The 24,333-nt window shown below is 47.6% G+C and overlaps 1 protein-coding gene across 3 annotated transcripts in view; it reads left to right on the top strand.

Moving 5' to 3' along the window:
* TNNI3K (TNNI3 interacting kinase) overlaps positions 1-24,333 on the top strand; it is a 409,379-nt gene that overhangs the window by 112,983 nt on the left and 272,063 nt on the right. For all 3 annotated transcript variants that reach the window (XM_068239216.1, XM_068239218.1, XM_068239219.1), the window contains 5 exons: positions 684-770; positions 5,300-5,356; positions 14,276-14,368; positions 14,454-14,511; positions 24,002-24,196. In XM_068239216.1, the coding sequence (XP_068095317.1) occupies positions 684-770; positions 5,300-5,356; positions 14,276-14,368; positions 14,454-14,511; positions 24,002-24,196 (490 nt within the window). The remainder of the gene's footprint in view (positions 1-683; positions 771-5,299; positions 5,357-14,275; positions 14,369-14,453; positions 14,512-24,001; positions 24,197-24,333) is intronic.

The raw sequence follows: 24,333 nt of genomic DNA, 5'->3' as shown, positions 1-24,333 counted from the left end.
TAATACTCTTTTCCTTTTCTAAATCACAAATAGCTGAGGAGCGCTCCCCCGTTTATTGGACTGGTGTTTATTAGCCTCTGTAAACTTCCCATTGTATATTCATCCTTGTGAGCGCTTACATACATTTGTCTATTGTGCAGTACCATTGACTTACATTACTTCCGGTCAACGCACGTGCTAGTGTGAAAGGGGCCTAAGAGTCAGTGAGCACGTACATTGGTTAAACGTACTCCTTAGAGGAATATCAAAATGTAGATTCAGCACAAATGAGGATCTGTAATTGTCCTCTTTCATTAAAACTGTACCAACCCTTTATTTTCTTGTCATTTTTTATTACCTTGTCACGTAAACCACGGACAGATAAGCCAAGTAATTTTATACAGGAATCGGGGGACAAAATCGTAATGTTGTCTTCATTATTGTATTTCCATTTTATGGATGCCATGCCGCCAGTTAGTCAGGTGCACAGAAGATTATCCTGATGTTATGAGTACTATATTAAATAAGGTCATACGCTGGATGCGGAGTCCCTCCACGGTCTTCCCAGAGACCTCATCAGGCTCTGTGTTTCTTATGGCTGCATATTAGTGGAGAATCATTAGTTGCTATGGACGCGGGCTGCCCACGAGGGCTGTAACGGAACATAAGGATATCGTGGAAAACCCGTTTGTCTTGTTTTGCAGGACACGATGGAATTGTAACACTGCTGAAACATTATAAGCGGCCTCAGGATGAAGCTCCGTGTAATGAATATTCTCAGCCCGGCGGAGGTATTTAACATCCATATGTTCTATAATAATACAGAACATCAGGTGAGGACAGCTTGAAGGCCTAGAGCTGGAATGAGTCCCAGCATTACCTCATTGGTTCGGAGGCATCCATTTTGTTGGCTACTATAAACTTTCAGGCACGAGGCAGTGGAAATAAAATCCGCAACACATCATTGACTTCAATAAATCTCCTTACACTTTATTTGTAATCAAGGCAGGACAGACAAAGATGGCTGACCTGTTTCAGACAGCAGTGTGTCTTTAGTCATAGTGGGCATACGAGCGGTGTCACTCTGCTTTAAATTTCAGGCTCAGTTTTGTTACAGGAACCTGTCTCTCTGATTGGCTGCAGTCAGCCACCACTAAAATAATGCCTCACATTACCCTACAGAATAGCTGCCATTACTGTCTGTGAACCAGAGGGATACAGAAGTAGTAATTTAAATCTAAGGTTCAAATGCTTATGCTCTCCTGCTGCATGTGTGCACATGTGATTTAACGGAATAAAAGGACTTTTATAAACATCTGATTTGCATTAAAGTTGCATAAATAGAAGGTTTAGAAATGTCACCACTCATCTACATGCATAGCAGTCAGCAGTGACTCATGTATAAGTCGGGACCCCCACTTTTGGGCCCAAAAACTTGACTTATACACAAGAATATAAGCTCTTCAGAAAACAGGAATGGCTTCGACAAATTAGTTGACAAGCTCAGAGAAGCTCTTTTTGCATAGATAACAACTCAAGTTGTTTTTTTTTTTTTTTTAACACTTCCTGTACTGGAAAACAGAAAGGAACTTCACATAATTTCTTATGGCCAGATTTGTACTTTTTACCGCCCAAGGCTCACTCACTAACACCAGCTGCAGGGGGCAGACAGCATCCTAAACTTCCCCCACAACACAGCAGGGATTAGATTGTAGTGATGTGATGGCAGATGGATTAAATTATATAAAATCCTCTGAGGACAGTTATGTGATGGCAGGGATTACACTATATAAACTCCTCTGAGGACAGTTAGAAACATTATGGCAGGGATTACATACTGAGGACTGTTAGTGAAGTGACGGCAGGGATTACATTGTAAACTCCTCTGAGGACTGTTACTGAAGTGACAGCAGGGATTACATTATAAAATCCTCTGAGGACTGTTAGTGAAGTGATGGCAGGGATTACATTATAAACTCCTCTGAGGACTGTTAGTGAAGTGATGGCAGGGATTACATTATAAACTCCTCTGAGGACTGTTAGTGAAGTGATGGCAGGGATTACATTATAAACTCCTCTGAGGACTGTTAGTGAAGTGACGGCAGGGATTACATTATAAAATCCTCTGAGGACTGTTAGTTTAGTGATGGCAAGGATTACATTATAAGATCCTCTGAGGACTGTTAGTGAAGTGATGGCAGGGATTACATTATAAATTCCTCTGAGGACTGTTAGTGAAGTGACGGTAGGGATTACATTATAAGCTCCTCTGAGGACTGTTAGTGAAGTGACGGCAGGGATTACATTATAAGATCCTCTGAGGACTGTTAGTGAAGTGACGGCAGGGATTACATTATAAAATCCTCTGAGGACTGTTAGTGAAGTGATGGCAGGGATTACATTATAAGATCCTCTGAGGACTGTTAGTGAAGTGATGGCAGGGATTACATTATAAATTCCTCTGAGGACTGTTAGTGAAGTGACAGTAGGGATTACATTATAAGCTCCTCTGAGGACTGTTAGTGAAGTGACGGCAGGGATTACATTATAAATTCCTGAGGACTGTTAGTGAAGTTACGGTAGGGATTACATTGTAAACTCCTCTGAGGACTGTTAGTGAAGTGACGGCAGGGATTACATTGTAAATTCCTCTGAGGACTGTTAGTGAAGTGACGGTAGGCATTACATTGTAAGCTCCTCTGAGGACTGTTAGTTTAGTGATGGCAGGGATCACATTATAAGATCCTCTGAGGACTGTTAGTGAAGTGATGGCAGGGATTACATTATAAATTCCTCTGAGGACTGTTAGTGAAGTGACGGTAGGGATTACATTGTAAGCTCCTTTGAGGACTGTTAGTTTAGTGATGGAAGGGATATAAGATCCTCTGAGGACTCTTAGGGACATGATGGAAGGGATTAGATTGTAAAATCCTTGGTGAGCGGCACATTCGGTGAGTGACAGGCAGCTCAGAGATTGCTGTCCCTTCATCCCCCGAGTGCTGTTAGTTGCCCACAGCTATGTTCAATCTCTGTGTAACAAGATGAATTTTCAGCAGGCTAACTGCTACTGCCAACCTGCTGCCCACAGTCCGCCCCTTGCTTTCCTGGTGCCTAAGGCCATGGCCTTTGTGGCCATGCCTGAAATGCGGCCATGCTTAGTAGGACTAGTATCATATGTGAATATGTTTATCTCATCATGTCACATGTGGCTTTAGCATTCAGCTTTAATGTTTTTTAATGCCTGTGCACTCCTTGTGTGTTGCATTTTTCTTGTTTACAAAGATAAATGAAATCAGGGATTCCGAGCCAAGACATTTCTCTTAGATTCTCCATTTCCAAGCTGATGAAAACAGCCTCATTGAGTTGCATTTGCTTGCTTTTAATTTTTGTGCATTTTATTGTGTTCTAAAAGACACCACTGCAATCAGTGTGCAGCAAGCAATATTTTTAAAGAGAACCTGAAGTGAGAGGTAAAGGTAGTATCTGACAGGACTGACAGGTTTTGGACTAGTCCATGTCCTCATGGGGGTTCTCATGGTTTTCTTTATTTTTAAAAGCACTTGGTGAATGGCAGTTGCTCTGTTCAATTGCCCAAAAAAGTGTGCAGTGAGGAGGGAGGCTGGCCAGCATTTTTTGTGTTAATCCTTTTCAGGGAGTGTCTTTATAAAGAATAAAGGCCATGCTGAGAATCCCCCATGGAGAGATGAATTAGTCCAAAATCTGTTGGCTCTGTCAGATTTCAACTACCTACTGTAGGGGACAGCAACATAGGAGAAAAGTAATTTGTGGCTCATTTTACTCGGGAAGAAACATACTTCTTATTTGTATGTGTTTACATGTATTTTAAATTTTACATTTTTTTGCAATAGTGGTCCTTTAACCATTTCACAACTGAGGGGTTTTACCCCTGAAACACCAGCGCTATTTTTTACCTTTCAGCGCTGCCTCCATTGTAGTATTTATGTACTATGATTGGTTATTGGGGACTGGAGAGTCCCCATAACCAATCATTGTACTGCAGAGCCGGGGTGTGTGCGCGTGCGGGTCGCGGAGGCGCGTGACCGCGCGCTGCACATTTGTTTACGTTACATTGTTTTGAATGAAGCTTCTGTTTAAAGCCGTCTTCATTCTACTCGCAATCGGCGAGGCTAATTGGATTTAGGAACGCTCGTTCCTAACATCCAATTAGTCACCTGCTGTGCGGGCTGGCTGGAGTGTGTGCGAGAGTTCCCCGCCCACTCCCAGCAAGTAAATAAACAAGTGCGCCTTTCTCCGTCCCTGGGGGTGAAGCGGATTACTGCCCCTCATTATAACTAAATGTGTCCCCAGGAATAGTGGTCCCCCATTATAGCCAGATGCGCCCTCAGGATTAGCGGGTGCACCCTGGATTAGGGCCCCCCCACCATTATAGCCAGATCTGCCCCCAGTATAAAATTATACACATAAAATAAAATTGTATCCCCTCTTACTTTATCCTCCCCCCCAGCTGCACATTTTACCCCCCACCAGGGGTTCACACACCCCCATAAGGGCCAGCCAGATCCCATACCCCCCCCCCCCCCCCCAGGCAGCACCCTCGGTGGCCAGATCTGTTAAAAAAAAAAGGATTAGAAAACAGCCTGACTCGCCTTACCTAGTTCCAGCGATCAGCCTGCAGCCCAAGCCTTCGATCGCCGCTCTGCTCGCAGCCCTGTGATGCCGGTTACCGGGTCCCGGCTTAATGACGTCATCAAGCCGGGACCCGGCTATTCAGCATCACAGGGCTGCGTGCAGAGCGGGGATCGGAGGCTCGGGCTGCAGGCTGATCGCTGGAACAGGAAAAGGCTGCTTTCTAATCCTTTTTTTAACAGATCTGGCCACTGAGGGGAGAGATGAAGGATGACCGCTGTTTGCTACAGCGGTAATCGTTCATCCGCGGGGGGGTTACTAATTGGCTACAAGGGAACATTTTCCCTTTCACCAATTAGTATTGCAGCTGTTAGTGCCGGGAGGTGCGCTCTAAAGCACACCTGTTCCTGCACAACAGGGCTGCAAGCAGGTCAGTATATCTACGCGGCTGTGGCTTGGAGAGAGCCACAGCTGACGTAGAAATACTGTATCAAAGGACAAAGTGGTTAAGGATGAAATGCAGAAAAATCAGATCCAAAAATGTGCACACTTTCAATGTTATGCCATTGAAATACATTAGTTGCTAAGCTTTTGTATTTTCCTTGCCCTGTGTTGTGAAAAAAGAACGGGTATCCTGTATGTTTTCATGAAAACGTTGAATTGACTTCTATCTGCTTTTTAACTTGCGGTAATGTAATATTCTCTATTTCAGATGGTTCATACGTCTCTGTCCCATCCCCTCTTGGGAAAATTAAAAGCATGACTAAAGGTATTATTTGCTAGAATTTCTTTTATCAGAAATATCCACAGTTGTCAGTTTGCCTCAGTTTCCTCCCATGTCTCATTAGAAAGTAAAATACCCCTTAAAGAGACTCTGAAGCGAGAATAAATCTCGCTTCAGAGCTTATATTCAGCAGGGGCATGTGTGCCCCTGCTAAAACGCCGCTATCCCGCGGCTAAACGGGGGTCCCTTACCTCCCAAATCCCCTCGTAGAGTCCCGGGGATGTCTTCCTGGTGAGGCAGGGCTAATGGCCGCAGCCCTGCCTCCATGCGCGTCTATCAGCGCGTATCTCCGCCTCTCCCCCACCCCTCTCAGTCTACCTTCCCTGAGAGGGGCGGGGGAGAGGCGGCGATGCGCCGCTGATAGACGGCGCTGAGAGGAAGGGCTGCAGCCGTTAGCCCTGCCTCAAGAGCAGCAAAATCTACGACCAAGTTGGTTGCGGATTTTGCGGGGGGGGGGGGGGATTTGGGAAGTAAGGGACCCCGGTTTAGCCGCGGGATAGCAGCGTTTTAGCAGGGGCACACATGCCCCTGCTGAATATAAGCTCTGAAGCGAGATTTATTCTCGCTTCAGTGTCTCTTTAAAGCGGGATCGTCACCATAAAAATCAAATTTCAACAGCAACTGGTGTGAGTGTATTAAGTGATAAAGATGCTAATCCTGCATTCAAAACGTTCAAAACTTTTTCTGTTGTTATGGTTTGGAGTTATCACATACTTTAGGAGCACTGGCCCTCAAGTAGTCAGTGCCAAACAGTTGCATGCCGGGGGTTCTTTTTATCTATAATATATTCCTCCTCTTCTATTTATTTCCCTGCCTAGCTGCTTATCTGAAACACGATCCCCTGCTCACTTGTGTTTACAAGCAAGGCTGAGGTGACTCAGCGATTGGAGGAGAAAAGAAAAAAAAGTAAAGAGCAGAAATGACATCAGGATTTAGCCTAAACTTTGGGCCGATCCCCAACCCACGAGCGATCCGCCGGGTGCATTTACTCAACCTCAGCTGTGCCGATTCCTACACCAATCTCATTATACATGCAGCTGCCCCGCCCACCGCATGATGTCCTGCATGCACCACTCATCGCCCCTCCGTTGCCCCCCCTCCCCCACCCATAGTAACCCAGCACATCATCTTGCGTATGTGCAGCCCAGCGATGTCGCCCAAGGGGATCAGGTCCTTATCCCTGACTGGTGACATACATTGGGAATGTGTGCGCTTTCACCTGCCATTTCTCGGGCATCTACCACAGTCCTGGTATCTCTGTTTGCCTTGAAGTGCTGATAAGACTTGTTAAGAGATGATTATAGGAAGTGTAAACACACAGTTTAGGAGTGAGAAAGAAAGTAATTTAATAGAAACAGACTTGTCAAACAAGGATAAGCCGAGATTCTTACGATTACCCTCTCAGCATAAGCCCAGAGCACAGAGTTAAGGTTCTTACATTCACATGTGAAATGTTGCCCACCGGGGATTAATACCTGATCCCCTCGGATGACATTGAAGGGCCTACACTGTACAGATGTGTCCCTACCCTGCAGGCTAGTTACATTTCCTCAGGGCAGTTTCTAGGCTAAATTGCTCCCAGGTTGAGGGTGTAAAAATTGTGCCCTTCCCGTGGGCTCTAAAACATTATTTGCAACGCGGTATTTAGCCCCCCCCCCCCCCCCCCCCCCACTATAGGTAGCCACTAGCCAGGTATAGTAGGTGCCCCCCATACAGGTATCCAGGTATAGGTGTCCCCGGTATACAGTATAGGTAGCCAGATAAAGGTGTTCTAGTATAGGTAGCCAGGTATAGGTGCCCCAGTATAGGTAGCCAGGCATAGGTTCCCCCAGTATACGCTATAGGTAGCTAGGTATAGGTGCCCCCAGTATAGGTAGCCAGATATAGGTGCCCCCAGTATAGGTATCCAGGTATAGGTGGCACCCCATTATAGGTAGCCAGGTATAAGTGCCCCCAGTATGGGTTAGCCAGGTATAAGTGCCCCCACCCAGTATAGGTAGCCAGGTATAAGTGCCATCAGTATAGGTAGCCAGGTATAAGTGCCCCCAGTATAGGTAGCCAGGTATGGGTGCGCCAGTATAGGTTAGCCAAGTACAGGTTCCCCAGTATAGGTTAGGTACAAGCAGGCTGAGACCCGTGTAATGCATTGTTTTTAAAGTGTTCCACTAATAAACCTGTTTACCTAATGCAAGTTATATAGACAGATTTTTGACCATCCTACCATATTTTTGGGTAACTCATGAGTCATGGTTCTTGCTTCCGTAAGTAAGGGTAATATTGCTGTGCACTGTCTGTGCATGGCAGTATTACCACGATTTTGTGCATCATGTCCATCATGCATTGCTGCTAATTACTGGGAGTGTACTATTTTATGCATTAAAAAGAATTGGAGCCTGAAACTACAACTTGAACCATACTTAGTGGTATCTGGTGGCCATGCGTAGGAGCTAAGATGGTCTGCAGTAGAGCTGAGAGTCCTCCACATCCTGACCAGATGGTTCCTCTTCTGCTGCCTTTTAGACACCCCCAGTGGGCCTCCAGTTCTGCCGTATGCAGCAGATGCATTGCACACCTCTGATTGTCTTTACTCCCGTACCTGTAGGATCTTTATCTTACATGTTCCTCTGAGCTCAGCCGCCCCTCCTCTAGCACTATTCAGGTGAGACTTTACCCTAAACAGACAACTAATTATGGCTGCCTGCACACAACTGTCTTTAATACGCCGCAGACATAAATATTACATTGGCTCATTCCAAGCAGATTGTCATTAGGAGTGATCTGTAACAGCGGCAGATGCCTTGCAAAGTAAATAGCTGGAAAGCATGTTGAGAGTTTTCACATGGGCAAAGTTCCAGCCTAGAGAAAGTCTACCAGTCTACCAGTATTGGTGGATAAAGGCGGCACAAGTTTGTGATCAGAATACAGAAGTGGAAGCCGTTAGGAAAGGTTACTCCGCCATCAGATATACATAAGGGGCCTTGCTGCAGCTCAACTTTCTAATGATGCTTCATTAACTGTTTCCAATCCCTTTTTCCCGTTCACCCACTTCTCCCCCAAGCATTTATTTTTTCCAAAGAGATCGTGGGTGATCGGGAAAAAAGGATCATTGTGCAGGGATCCGAAAGCTCTGCATAGGTGGCGGGGGCGGAGCCTGACATCAAATATACTCGAAATAAGTTTGATATTACCTTTTTATCCAGGCCTGGATTTACAAGACGGAAGCCTATGGACACAGATGTCCTGGCACCCTAGACTTCCCCCCCTTCATGAACCTACAAACCCCCACTAAACTGCACTGCAAGTGTGCTAACTGCCACAGATGTCACTTCTCCCCTACTTCCCTTGCCCATCATAGGTAGCTACAGGTGCCCCTTAGTATTAGCCAGAAGTACCCTCAGTATTACACAGCTAGTGGTCCCCCACTGATCTAACCAGTGGAATGCTGAGAGATGGGTGAGTAACCTCTTATTAACACTCTGTTCAGGACTCTGCATAGGGAAGGAGGGAGGGAGGCACTCGGGGAGGGAAGTGGGGCCGCCTTTCCATCATCAGGCGCCTGAAGGCTCGTGCCTACAGTGCCTTATGGTAAATCCAGCCCTGTTTTTAGCTACTACTAAAAAGCCAAAGACAAACACTTATATCGCGCTTTTCTCCTGGCGGACTCAAAGCACCAGAGCTGCAGCCACTACGACGCGCTCTATAGGCAGTAGCAGTGTTAGGGAGACTTGCCTAAGGTCTCCTGCTGAATAGGTGCCGGCTTACTGAACAGGCAGAGCCAAGATTCGAACCCTGGTCTCCTGTGTCAGAGCCCTTAACCATTACACCATCCAGCCACCCTTACACCACAGCCACCCTTACACCACCACAGCCACCCTTACACCACCCAGCCACCCTTACACCACAGCCACCCTTACACCACCCAGCCACTCTTACACCACAGCCACCCTTACACCACCCAGCCACCCTTACACCACCCAGCCACCCTTACACCACCCAGCCACCCTTACACCACAGCCACCCCTACACCACAGCCACCCTTACACCACCCAGCCACCCTTAGGCCCGGTTCACATTAGCGGTTGTTTGCCAAACGGACCGGATGACCTGACCGGATCCGGACCGGATCCGGATCGGAACCGTACGGTTCTGATCCGGATCCGATCCGGATCCGGTCAGGTTGCATCAGGTGTCCATCAGGATGCGATCCGGATCCGTTTGGCAAAAGTACGTTAAAAACAAAAAAAATGTTGGGGTCTGGGAGGTCAGCAGAAGGGGGACCTGTGGAATCAGGCCCTCTGCTGTTTAGCACTCACCTCCACCTCCGACATGCTGCCAACATCTCCGGATCCGGATCCAGCTGTGCTGCTCCACTCCAAAATGCTTGCCCATGTGTCCCCATCCAATATCGCCGCAACAATCCCCATAGGAAGTGGGGTAGAACATCCGGATTTCTCAGCCAGTGTGTTGTGCGCTCTCCGGTTCCCATTGGTGTGTATTGGCCGGATGGTGCAGTCCGGCTCCGCCCCGGATACGGCTGCCGGAGGAGCCGGATGAAAAAATAGCGCATGTTGGAACGGAGGCCGGAGTCCGGATCCGGCCCGGATCCGGTCCGGCTCCGGTTCGGCAGAACGGACGCATGTGAACGGACGCATAGGCTTTCATTGCTATGCCGTGCGTCCGTTCCGTCCGTTCTGCAAGCGGTGCGGCTCCGGCACGGCGATTCCGGAGGGCCACCGCAAGTGTGAGCCGGGCCTTACACCACCCAGCCACCCTTACACCACCCAGCCACCCTTACACCACAGCCACCCTTACACCACCCAGCCACCCTTACACCACAGCCACCCTTACACCACCCAGCCACCCTTACACCACCCAGCCACCCTTACACCACCCAGCCACCCTTACACCACCCAGCCACCCTTACACCACAGCCACCCTTACACCACAGCCACCCTTACACCACCCGGCCACCCTTACACCACCCAGCCACCCTTACACCACCCAGCCACCCTTACACCACCACAGCCACCCTTACACCACCCAGCCACCCTTACACCACCCAGCCACCCTTACACCACCACAGCCACCCTTACACCACCACAGCCACCCTTACACCACCACAGCCACCCTTACACCACCCAGCCACCCTTACACCACAGCCACCCTTACACCACCCAGCCACCCTTACACCACAGCCACCCTTACACCACCCAGCCACCCTTACACCACCCAGCCACCCTTACACCACAGCCACCCTTACACCACCCAGCCACCCTTACACCACCCAGCCACCCTTACACCACAGCCACCCTTACACCACCCAGCCACCCTTACACCACCCAGCCACCCTTACACCACAGCCACCCTTACACCACCACAGCCACCCTTACACCACCCAGCCACCCTTACACCACCCAGCCACCCTTACACCACCCAGCCACCCTTACACCACAGCCACCCTTACACCACAGCCACCCTTACACCACCCAGCCACCCTTACACCACCCAGCCACCCTTACACCACCCAGCCACCCTTACACTACAGCCACCCTTACACCACAGCCACCCTTACACCACCCAGCCACCCTTACACCACCCAGCCACCCTTACACCACAGCCACCCTTACACCACCCAGCCACCCTTACACCACAGCCACCCTTACACCACCCAGCCACCCTTACACCACCCAGCCACCCTTACACCACCCAGCCACCCTTACACCACAGCCACCCTTACACCACAGTCACCCTTACACCACCCAGCCACCCTTACACCACCCAGCCACCCTTACACCACCCAGCCACCCTTACACCACAGCCACCCTTACACCACCCAGCCACCCTTACACCACCCAGCCACCCTTACACCACCACAGCCACCCTTACACCACCACAGCCACCCTTACACCACCCAGCCACCCTTACACCACAGCCACCCTTACACCACAAGCCACCCTTACACCACAGCCACCCTTACACCACCCAGCCACCCTTACACCACAGCCACCCTTACACCACCCAGCCACCCTTACACCACCCAGCCACCCTTACACCACCCAGCCACCCTTACACCACAGCCACCCTTACACCACCCAGCCACCCTTACACCACCCAGCCACCCTTACACCACCCAGCCACCCTTACACCACCCAGCCACCCTTACACCACCCAGCCACCCTTACACCACAGCCACCCTTACACCACCCAGCCACCCTTACACCACCCAGCCACCCTTACACCACCCAGCCACCCTTACACCACAGCCACCCTTACACCACAGCCACCCTTACACCACCCAGCCACCCTTACACCACCACAGCCACCCTTACACCACCACAGCCACCCTTACACCACCCAGCCACCCTTACACCACAGCCACCCTTACACCACCCAGCCACCCTTACACCACAGCCACCCTTACACCACCCAGCCACCCTTACACCACCCAGCCACCCTTACACCACCCAGCCACCCTTACACCACAGCCACCCTTACACCACAGCCACCCTTACACCACCCAGCCACCCTTACACCACCCAGCCACCCTTACACCACCCGTGACCCAGCCACCCTTACACCACAGCCACCCTTACACCACCCAGCCACCCTTACACCACAGCCACCCTTACACCACCCAGCCACCCTTACACCACCCAGCCACCCTTACACCACCCAGCCACCCTTACACCACAGCCACCCTTACACCACCCAGCCACCCTTACACCACAGCCACCCTTACACCACCCAGCCACCCTTACACCACCCAGCCACCCTTACACCACCCAGCCACCCTTACACCACCCAGCCACCCTTACACCACAGCCACCCTTACACCACAGCCACCCTTACACCACCCAGCCACCCTTACACCACCCAGCCACCCTTACACCACCCAGCCACCCTTACACCACAGCCACCCTTACACCACCCAGCCACCCTTACACCACCCAGCCATCCTTACACCACCACAGCCACCCTTACACCACCACAGCCACCCTTACACCACCCAGCCACCCTTACACCACAGCCACCCTTACACCACCCAGCCACCCTTACACCACAGCCACCCTTACACCACCCAGCCACCCTTACACCACCCAGCCACCCTTACACCACAGCCACCCTTACACCACCCAGCCACCCTTACACCACAGCCACCCTTACACCACCCAGCCACCCTTACACCACCCAGCCACCCTTACACCACAGCCACCCTTACACCACCCAGCCACCCTTACACCACAGCCACCCTTACACCACCCAGCCACCCTTACACCACCCAGCCACCCTTACACCACAGCCACCCTTACACCACCACAGCCAAAAAGTTATTTTTAGATTAGATATAAATCTATTAGCTGATCAAACAAATCATATGCTTCTCTATTATTGCCTGGTACACACCATGCAATGGCCCGTCAGGTAGACCGGTCAAATTGATTACTTCCAACAGGTTCAATCTGATTTCTGAACAATTTCTGATCTATTTTCTGATCATTTCTATACAAAATCGTTCAGAAAAACAATCAGATCGAACCTGTCTGAAATAATCTATTCAACCCGTCTATGTGAGGGGAAATAGCATGGTGTGTACCAGGCATTAGAGTTCTCCTAGACATCACCACCACTAATTGCAAGTCAGTCTGATAAATTGTCCTGAAACTGATCTGATCTCCGATTTTCTGATCATTTCTATACAAAATCTGTAAAAAAACGATTGGAAATCAGATCAGACCTGTCAGAAATAATCAGTTCAACCGTCAACCCGATAGAAAATTGCAGTAGCGGCTCTCCCCTCGGAAATAGGCGAAAATAGCTGATCCTAGTCGGGTCCGCTCTACTGCACCTGCACAGTAAAGCGGACCAGACTGAGATCGGCTATTTCCACCTATTTCCAAAGGGGAGAGCCGCAACAGTGCCCCCGTCGCTGGAACAGGGAAAGGTAAGTATTGCAGAGCCTGACAAATTGTCTGCTGTGCATTCAGTGGGCTGCAGTGAGACCCAGAAGGATGGGGGAAGCCTCAATAGGATCCCGAGGCTTCCCCCGACAGAGGTGAGTAACGGCCAGGGGAATTTTTTTTCATTACAGAGTCTCTTTAAGAGTGGGTATCCTGAACAATTTACTACATTCCACTATATGTCTCTACAGTGCCTTTTTAAAACGAACACTTTCATTCCAGCGCAGGCAGGGGCTTAACTAGAAATCCCTGGGCCTCCCTGCAGAACTTTGGATGAGGCCCCCTCCTACCAAGGTGGCTGGGCGATGTACACAAGAGCCTGATGCACACTGAATAGGGACTGTCTAAAAATCTTTATCTGCAAAACTTTGTATGAATCCTTATCAGTGGCTGAGCAAATGTGGTCATTAGAACAATTGTGCAGAGAGCAGAAAGTTTTTTGTCTCCTTGCCCTTAGTTGTCAGTCTCTCAGGATGGGGCCCTCTGTTGCTTCTGGGCCCCCCTGCAGATGCATCCCTTGCAGGGTCTATTGTTACGCCCCTGAGCGCAGGAGATTTGGGCGCAGCCGGCACCACAATAGGCCGTAATAGGAATTACTGCTATAGTGGCGCACAGTGAGTAACTGTGTAAAACACAATAATACACTATAATTCGGCCACCAGCAATTGCTGGAAGCCGAATTATTTCATACCCCACCATCCGTGGCGGCCTGGAGGGGGAATAGTATTTAACGCCGCTGGGACTGTATCCTGCGCCCAAGTCTCCCGGCAGCGATTCCTCTCGTATGCTTTTAGAATAACTCTCTGAATAACAATATACGGAGCAGGAGCTGATAGCAGGATTTCCTGGTTTGTAGAGGATGCACAGTATATTACGACATGTAATCGGTCATCATTTTTAATGTCAAACCCAGACCTTTTGTTTCTTTATCAATAATCTTTTGCAGAGAAAGCGGACGTGCTGCTTCTGCGTGCCAGCCTGCCCTCGCACTTTCACCTCCAGATGTCCGAAATTGAATTTCATGAAATAATTGGATCAGGTGTGAGATAAGTTGTGAGCTGCAGCCTCTGAAGTGCTGTTAATTATTTAGTCGTAGCTGTGAACCTTTCTTTCCTATCTCGCAGGGTCATTCGGGAAAGTATACAAAGGAAGATGCCGCAATAAAATCGTGGCTGTGAAAAGGTGAAATCAGGAAATTTATTTCATCTCACAAAAAAAGACAACATGACTGTCAAGAGTCTTGTATTTAGTATTTATTGAACCAAAGTAAAGTTAGGAAAAAAAAGAGAGGGAAAATTTTTCAGATTTTCAGAGCGTAGAAGCTCATACACCAACCAGATGTCAGTTTGCTTAAAGGGAAGGTTCATGCAGTTAAAAAAATCCAAATCCACTTACCAGGGGCTTCCTCCAGCCCCTGGCAGGCAGGACGTGCCCTCGGCGCCGCTCCGCAGGCTCCCAGTGTTCTTCGGTGGCCGACCCGACCTGGCCAGGCGGGCTGCCTGCCAGGTCGGGCTCTTCTGCGCTCCAAAATGCGCTTCCCGGGGGTGCGCTGACGTCATTAGACATCCTCCGGGCTGTACTGCGCAGGCGCAGAACTACTGCGCCTGCGCAGTACAGCCTGGAGGATGTCCGATGACTTCAGCGCGCCCTTTTGAGGCGCACGTTGGAGCGCAGAAGAGCCCGACCTGGCAGCCGGCCTGGCCAGGTCAGGCACGCCACCGAAGACCACCGGGAGCCTGCGGAGCGGCGCCGAGGGCACGTCCTGCCTGCCAGGGGCTGGAGGAAGCCGCAGGTAAGTGGATTTGGATTTTTTTTTTATTTTACTGCGGATCTTCCCCTTAAAGCAAACCTGAAGTGGAAAAAAAAATGATATAATGGATTATTGGATTATTGTATGTGTAGTATGGATAGAACATTAGTAGCAAAGAAAAAAGTCTCATATTTTATTTTTCAGTTATATAGCTTTAAAAAAAAAGAAAAAGAAAAAGAAACCTTGCATAATACTGTCACAGTTGCAGTTTAGAAACCACACTCTGGCAATTAACTTTTGCAATTAAGTTTTCTCCTATGAGATATTTTTTCATCTTCTATTTATAATACACTAGCTGATGGCCCGGCGTTGCCCTGTATGTATTTGGCTGGTGTTGCCTCCGCCCATTTTTTCTAACCCTAACACACAATTACTCAATTACTCAATGACCTACCGTAGTTTGTGAGCTTGTGGTCTTTGGCATCAATCATTTGCATTGAATTGAAACAATTCTGATTGGCTGTGGCTCCACCCCTTTTCTGAATTTGAACCCCAGTCACCCAATGACCAATGGTACCAGGTTTGAGGCTTGTGCCATTAACAGTGCAAGAATGGCAGCAATGAAATATTCTCCTTGAAAATCAATAGGTGAATATTGATTGGCTTTTATAGGCTCCACCCACTTTTCTGAATATTAATCCCAGCCACCCAGTGACCAACTGTGCAAAGTTTGATAACCAAGTTTGTGAGCTTGCGTTCTTTGGCATCAATAAGTTGCACTGAAATGAAACAAATCTGATTGGATGTTTGTGGCTCCATCCCCTTTTCTGAATTTGAACCCCAGTCACACAATAACCAACTGTACCACTTTTGAGGCTTGTGCCATTAACAGTGCAAATGGCAGCAATTAAATAATCCCCTTTGAAATTTGTATTTGTCTCCACCCACTTTTTGGTTATGGGGATAAAAAGTATCCTATATGTTATTCCAGGTAATGTACTATGTATGTGCCAAATTTCTTTCAAATCCGTTCAGTCATGGTTGCGTAATTGAGTAAAAAACATCCAAATATCCAAACTTTTGCATTTATAAATATTAGTAAGATTTTCAGCACTTTGCAATTCTCCGCGCTCCCGCGCTCGTGCACGCCGCCGGCTGCTCGCCCGGAGATAAATAAGCAGGAAAAACCATTCCCGTTCGTTGATCTCAGCCCCAGCAATGATCGGCTGCTTCTATGAGAAGCAGCGCGATCATTGTGAGAAAACAAAAGTTTCCCAGCCTCATTGAACGTCCTGTAAGCGTACTTCCAACGCTTACAGGTCGCATGAACAAAAAATTACTGTGGCCATCTTGTGGCCAAATAGTAAAACTACATCCAAAACATTTTTCATATACAAATACATACTTTTACACTATAAATTAACTCATTACCTCCCACACTTCCCAATTTATTTATTTTTTGTAATAAAAAGAAAAAAAAATGACAATAAAAAAAAAACATAAATAGTTACTTTAGGGGCTGAACTCTTTAAATATTTATGTCAAGAGGGTACAACACTGTTACTTTATAAACTATGGGCTTGTAATTAGGGATGAGCGCAAAACTGAAAAAAAATGCACCTTTATTTCCAAATAAAATATTGGCGCCAAACATTGTGATAGGGACATAATTTAAATGGTGTAATAACGGGGACAAGTGAGAAAATACATTTCATGGATTTTAATAACAGTAGCACACATTATTTAAAAACTATAAAGGCCGAAAACTGAAAAATATTGATTTTTTCCCCACATTTTTTCCTATTTTCCCATTAAAACACATTCAGAATAAAATAATTCTTGGCATAATGTCCCACCCAAAGAAAGCCTAATTGGTGGCGAAAAAAACAAGATATAGTTCATTTCATTGCGATAAGTAATAATAAAGTTACAGGGGCTTGCAAAAGTATTTGGCCCCCTTGAAGTTTTCCACATTTGGTCACGTTACTGCCACAAACATGAATCAATTTTATTAGAATTCCCCGTGAAAGACCAATACAAAGTGGTGTACACGTGAGAAGTGGAGCAAAAATCATACATGATTCCAAGCATTTTTTACAAATAAATAACTGCAAAGTGGCGTGTGCGTAATTATTCAGCCCCCTGAGTCAATACTTTGTAGAACCACCTTTTGCTGCAATTACATCTGCCAGTCTTTTAGGGTATGTCTCTACCAGCTTTGCACATCTAGAGACTGAAATCCTTGCCCATTCTTCTTTGCAAAACAGCTCCAGCTCAGTCAGATTAGATGAACAGCGTTTGTGAACAGCAGTTTTCAGATCTTGCCACAGATTCTTGATTGGATTTATAGGGTCTTCTCAAAAAATTAGCATATTGTGATAAAGTTCATTATTTTTTGTAATGTACTGATAAACATTAGACTTTCATATATTTTAGATTCAAATACACACAACTGAAGTAGTTCAAGCCTTTTATTGTTTTAATATTGATAATTTTGGCATACAGCTCATGAAAACCCAAAATTCCTATCTCAAAAAATTAGCATATTTCATCCGACCAATAAAAGAAAAGTGTTTTTAAAACAAAAAAAAGTCAACCTTCAAATAATTATGTTCAGTTATGCACTCAATACTTGGTCGGGAATCCTTTTGCAGAAATGACTGCTTCAATGCGGCGTGGCATGGAGGCAATCAGCCTGTGGCACTGCTCAGGTTTTATGGAGGCCCAGGATGCTTCGATAGCGGCCTTAAAGGGAAGGTTCAGGGACTATCTGAAAAAAATAAAAATCCCCATCCACTTGCCTGGGGCTTTCTCCAGCCCGTGGCAGGCAGGAGGTGCCCTCGGCGCCGCTCCGCAGGCTCCCGGTGGTCTCCGGTGGCGCGCCCGACCTGGCCAGGCCGGCGGCCAGGTCGGGCTCTTCTGCGCTCCAAGGCCCGGCACTTCTGCGTCCCACGCCGGCGCGCTGACGTCATTGGACGTCCTCCGGGCTGTACTGCGCAGGCGCAGAACTACTGCGCCTGCGCAGTACAGCCCGGAGGACGTCCGATGACGTCAGAGCGCCGGCGTGGGACGCAGAAGTGCCGGGCCTTGGAGCGCAGAAGAGCCCGACCTGGCCGCCGGCCTGGCCAGGTCGGGCGCGCCACCGGAGACCACCGGGAGCCTGCGGAGCGGCGCCGAGGGCACCTCCTGCCTGCCACGGGCTGGAGGAAGCCCCAGGTAAGTGGATGGGGATTTTTATTTTTTTCAGATAGTCCCTGAACCTTCCCTTTAAGCTCATCCAGAGTGTTGGGTCTTGCGTCTCTCAACTTTCTCTTCACAATATCCCACAGATTATCTATGGGGTTCAGGTCAGGAGAGTTGGCAGGCCAAATGAGCACCGTAATACCATGGTCAGTAAACCATTTACCAGTGGTTTTGGCACTGTGAGCAGGTGCCAGGTCATGCTGAAAAATGAAATCTTCATCTCCATAAAGCTTTTCAGCAGATGGAAGCATGAAGTGCTCCAAAATCCCCTGATAGCTAGCTGCATTGACCCTGCCCTTGATAAAACACAGTAGACCAACACCAGCAGCTGACATGGCACCCCAGACCATCACTGACTGTGGGTACTTGACACTGGACTTCAGGCATTTTGGCATTTCCCTCTCCCCAGTCTTCCTCCAGACTCTGGCACCTTGATTTCCGAATCACATGTAAAAGTTGCTTTCATCCGAAAAAAGTACTTTGGACCACAGAGCAACAGTCCAGTGCTGCTTCTCTGTAGCCCAGGCCAGGCGCTTCTGCCTCTGTTTCTGGTTCAAAAGTGGGTTCATGCTTCCATCTGCTGAAAAGCTTTATGGAGATAAAGATTTCATTTTTCAGCACGACCTGGCACCTGCTCGCAGTGCCAAAACCACTGGTAAATGGTTTACTGACCATGGTATTACTGTGCTCAATTGGCCTGCCAACTCTCCTGACCTGAACCCCATAGAGAATCTGTGGGATATTGTGAAGAGAAAGTTGAGAGACGCAAGACCCAACACTCTGGATGAGCTTAAGGCCGCTATCGAAGCATCCTGGGCCTCCATAACACCTGAGCAGTGCCACAGGCTGATTGCCTCCATGCCACGCCGCATTGAAGCAGTCATTTCTGCAAAAGGATTCCCGACCAAGTATTGAGTGCATAACTGAACATAATTATTTGAAGGTTGACTTTTTTTGTTTTAAAAACACTTTTCTTTTATTGGTCGGATGAAATATGCTAATTTTTTGAGATAGGAATTTTGGGTTTTCATGAGCTGTATGCCAAAATCATCAATATTAAAACAATAAAAGGCTTGAACTACTTCAGTTGTAGTGTAATGAATCTAAAATATATGAAAGTCTAATGTTTATCAGTACATTATAAAAAATTATGAACTTTATCACAATATGCTAATTTTTTGAGAAGATCCTGTAGATCTGGACTTTGACTGGGCCATTGTAACACATGGATATGTTTTGTTTTAAACCATTCCATTGTTGCCCTGGCTTTATGTTTAGGGTCGTTGTCCTGCTGGAAGGTGAACATCCACCCCAGTCTCAAGTCTTTTGCAGACTCCAAGAGGTTTTCTTCCAAGATTGCCCTGTATTTGGCTCCATCCATCTTCCCATCAACTCTGACCAGCTTCCCTGTCCTTGCTGAAGAGAAGCATCCCCAGAGCATGATGCTGCCACCACCATATTTGTCAGTGGGGATGGTGTGTTCAGAGTGATGTGCAGTGTTAGTTTTCCGCCACACATAGCGTTTTGCATTTTGGCCAAAAAGTTCCATTTTGGTCTCATCTGACCAGAGCACCTTCTTCTACATGTTTGCTGTTTCCACTACATGGCTTGTGGCAAACTGCAAACGGAACTTTTTATGCTTTTCTGTTAACAATGGCTTTCTTCTTGCCATTTTTCCATAAAGGCCAACTTTGTGCAGTGCACGACTAATAGTTGTCCTATGGACAGATTCCCCCACCTGAGCTGTAGATCTCTGCAGCTCGTCCAGAGTCACCATGGGCCTCTTGACTGCATTTCTGATCAGCGCTCTACTTGTTCGGCCTGTGAGTTTAGGTACACGGCCTTGTCTTGGTAGGTTTACAGTTGTGCCATTCTCCTTCCATTTCTGAATGAGCGCTTGAACAGTGCTCCGTGGGATGTTCAAGGCCTTGGAAATATTTTTGTAGCCTAAGCCTGCTTTAAATTTCTCAATAACTTTATCCCTGACCTGTCTGGTGTGTTGTTGCTCCCAATATTCTCTTAGACAACCTCTGAGGCTGTCACAGAGCAGCTGTATTTGTACTGACATTAGATTACACACAGGTACACTCTATTTAGTCATTAGCACTCATCAGGAAATGTCTATTGGCAACTGACTGAACTCAGACAAAGGGGGCTGAATAATTATGCACACACCACTTTGCAGTTATTTATCTGTAAAAAATGTTTGGAATCATGTATGATCTCCGTTCCACTTCTCACGTGTACATCACTTTGTACTGGTCTTTCATAGATATCAATGAGATAATCTTCCTTCCTAATGTCTTTGCTTATAGGTCTGGTCTAGATCATATTAGTATTATCTTTAATGTCATATTAGTATTATATTAAATGTCATCACGGTATTTACGGTATATGACTATTATTGACCTATACTATGTTTGCATAATATTGACGATGTTTCTTGTTACCTTTGTTTCAAATTAATAAAAACTAGCCAACCCGCGTCGTAGCATACGCCGCATCTATCTATCTAATACAGTACGTGCCTCAACCTTGAAGCAAGAAGAAGTAGGCTTTCCATGAGAAAATGTATGCGTGCTCAGACACCAAGTTTAACCCTAGCAAGTCTGGCTTTGCAAATCCGGCCTAATTGGCTATTCATGAGGCAATGCTCATGCAAATATGCATTTGCTTTCGCATGTCAAACTATGCAGGGTCCAAAAACCAATACCGCAAAGCGATCGCCCTGCGGGTATTAGTTCATGCTACATTAGCACTATCCAGGAGCGCCACGGGGAGGATTCCGAATGCCCCCATACAACCGGGGGACTGCGGGGTCCCAGGCTCTCTTACTGCCTGGGAACCACAGCGGCACCCCGGAGGGGGAGGCTGGGTGGCGCAGCTGCACCCCCCCCCCCCAAGTGTGGGGGGGAGAAAAATTTTGCGTGCTCAAACACCAAGTTTAACCCTAGCAAGTCTGGCTTTCCAAATCTGGCCTAATTGGCTATTCATGAGGCAATGCTCATGCAATTATGCATTTGCTTTCGCATGCCAAACTATGCAGGGTCAAAAAACCAATACTGCAAAGTGCTCTCTCGCTGCCTGGGAAGTGGGAGTGGGAGGCTGGGTGGCGCAGCCGCCCCCCCCCCCCCCCAAGCGTGGCCAGCGCTTAGGAGAGCCGTCCGCACCCACCTCCTAATATTAAAAACAGCCACTTACCTTAACATCCATTGGGTTCTGCTACATGCGCATTAATTTTCTCATGGAAAGCATTTTGTGCAGTTTGTATCCTTTGGAGGCAGGTGGTGGATGGCTTGCTCCGGTGGTGTGAACCCTGGAGTGAGTGCGCCTGTCCTCCCCCCCCCCCTCTGGAGTGCTGTATGTGAGCCAGCCCTGAGCTCTAAAGCTCGGGGTGACCCATGCTTCTCTCCTTTCTCATGTGGTACCCCCAAATTAATGCGCATGTAGCAGAACGCAATGGACGTTAAGGTAAGTGCCTGTTTTTAATATCGGGAGGTGGGTGCAGAGGGCTCTCCCCGGCGCTGGTCACACTTGGGGGGGGGTTGTCCACGCCACCCAGCCTCCCCCTCCAGGGTGCCGCTGTGGTTTCCAGGCAGTGAGAGAGCCTGGGACCCTGCGGTCCCCCCAGTTGTATACAAAAGGGGGCATTGGGAATCCTCCCCGTGGCGCTCCTGGAGGCCTGGAGCACACCAAAAACTGCTAGCAGATCCGCAAAATGCTAGCAGATTTTGAAACGCTTTTTCTTATTTTTCTGTAGCATTTCACCTAGCATTTTGCGGTTTTGTAAAGCGTTTTTGGTGTAGTAGATTTCATATATTGTTACAGTAAAGCTGTTACTGAACAGCTTCTGTAACAAAAACGCCTGCAAAACCGCTCTGAACTGCCGTTTTTCAGAGCGGTTTGCGTTTTTCCTATACTTTACATTGGAGGCAGAAACGCCTCCGCAATCCAAAAAATGCCTCACCTCGGGAGTATGCGTTTAAGCAAAACGCCTCCTGCTCTGGTGTGCACCAGCCCATTGAAATACATTACCCAAGCGTATCGGCAGCTGCAAGTGGATCGCAAAACGCTGCCGAACCGCTCTGGTGTGCACTAAGCCGGATAGTGCTAATGTAGCATGTAGCAGGGTGACTGCTTTGTGGTATTGCTTTGTGCATGCATTTGCATGAGCATTGCCTCATGCATAGCCAATTAGGCCAGATTTGCAATGTCAGACTTGCTAGGGTAAGGCCTCTTTTCCATGGACTGCGAATAGGCAGTGAAATGGCTCTCAAACTCTCACAACTGCTCACTGCTGCCTGGTAACTGCTCACTGCTGCCTGGTAACTGCTTGCTGCTGCCTGGTAACTGCTTGTTGCTGCCTGGTAACTGCTTGTTGCTGCCTGGTATCTGCTCACTGCTGCCTGGTAACTGCTTGCTGCTGCCTGGTAACTGCTTGTTGCTGCCTGGTATCTGCTCACTGCTGCCTGGTAACTGCTTGCTGCTGCCTGGTAACTGCTTGTTGCTGCCTGGTATCTGCTCACTGCTGCCTGATAACTGCTTGCTGCTGCCTGGTAACTGCTTGTTGCTGCCTGGTATCTGCTCACTGCTGCCTGGTAACTGCTTGCTGAGCACACAGCTCAACAGTCCGTGGAAAAGAGGCCTTAAACTTGGTGTTTGAGCACGCATACATTTTCTCATGCAAAGTACTTCTTCTTCTTGTTTGAAGGTTGAGGCACTTAGTCTATTATATATATAGATTGATTGTTTCAACAACAACAAAAAAAGTTGAAAAATTATATCCCAGGAGAAAACTCAGGAGAAAAGGTTAATTGCATATGGGCCTCTGTCTTTTAAAGTGAACCTTAAGTCAACTATAAAAAATGAGATTTACTCACCTGGGGCTTCCCTCAGACCCCAGCAGCCGATCGGTGCCCTTCGCAGCCCCGCTCTGACGCTCCAGGACCCGCTGGCGAACACTTCCGGTTTGGCCGTCACCGGCCGACAGGCATGGGGACGTGAGTGATTCTTTGCGTTCCCAGCCTGTATATTGCCCCCTATGCTGCTATTGCGGCCAGGAGGCCGCAGGTGAGTAAATCTCATTTTTTATAATTGACTTAAGGTTCACTTTAAGCTATAAAACAAAGCAGAAATAATGACTCTTTGAACTTTCCTGCAGTAGAACCTGATTTCAAGCTGTTTCTTGGCTGTTTAAGTGCTTCAAAAAACAAGACTGTATTCAGCCGAATAGCTCAGAGAAGCTCTTTTGCATAGATAACTGAAGTTTTTTTTTAACTCTTCCTGTACTGGAAAACAATATGAGACCTTTTTTTTTTTTTTTTTTGCTACTAATGTTTTATTTCTTAGCTGTACTACACATATAATTAATTTTCTCATAAGTTTATTTTTGCTTCAAGTTTCCTTTAAGGCATATCAATGTGACATGAATTCTGATTGGTAGATAAAGATTAAATTATTTGCCCCTTTTGCCAATTCCAGGATTTTTATTTTATTTATTTTTTACTTTTCATTCTGGATACATTTTTTATTTTGTAGAAAAATATTAAAGGTTCCCAGTGATTCTGACTCATTTCCAAACTATCCAAAACTAAAACAAAATTCTCTATGCTGAGCTCTTTATTCCTATAATGGATTTGTACTGCAACTAACAAGCTGATGATGTTCCCAATCTATCAGGTACAGAGCCAACACGTACTGCTCCAAGTCCGATGTGGACATGTTCTGTCGAGAGGTCTCCATACTCTGCCGCCTCAACCACCCTTGCGTCATCCAGTTTGTTGGCGCCTGCTTGGACGACCCCAGCCAGTTTGCCATTGTGACTCAGTATGTCTCTGGGGGATCGCTGTTTTCTCTCCTCCATGAGCAAAAGAGGTAAACGATGCTTGGAAAAAAATTGTCTGTTGAGATTTCAGATGAAGGACATTTCGGCCTTCAGACCAAAGTTTGTAAAACAATAAATAGGAATATGCAGCTATCCCAGAAAGTCAATCTGCTGCACCAATCACCTC

The sequence above is a fragment of the Hyperolius riggenbachi genome, chromosome 6 (genome assembly GCF_040937935.1).
Source record: "Hyperolius riggenbachi isolate aHypRig1 chromosome 6, aHypRig1.pri, whole genome shotgun sequence".
In the NCBI taxonomy this organism is placed as follows: Eukaryota; Metazoa; Chordata; class Amphibia; order Anura; family Hyperoliidae; genus Hyperolius; species Hyperolius riggenbachi.
Note: the sequence above shows the minus strand (reverse complement) of the source record. Positions and strands in the feature narration are given on the sequence as shown.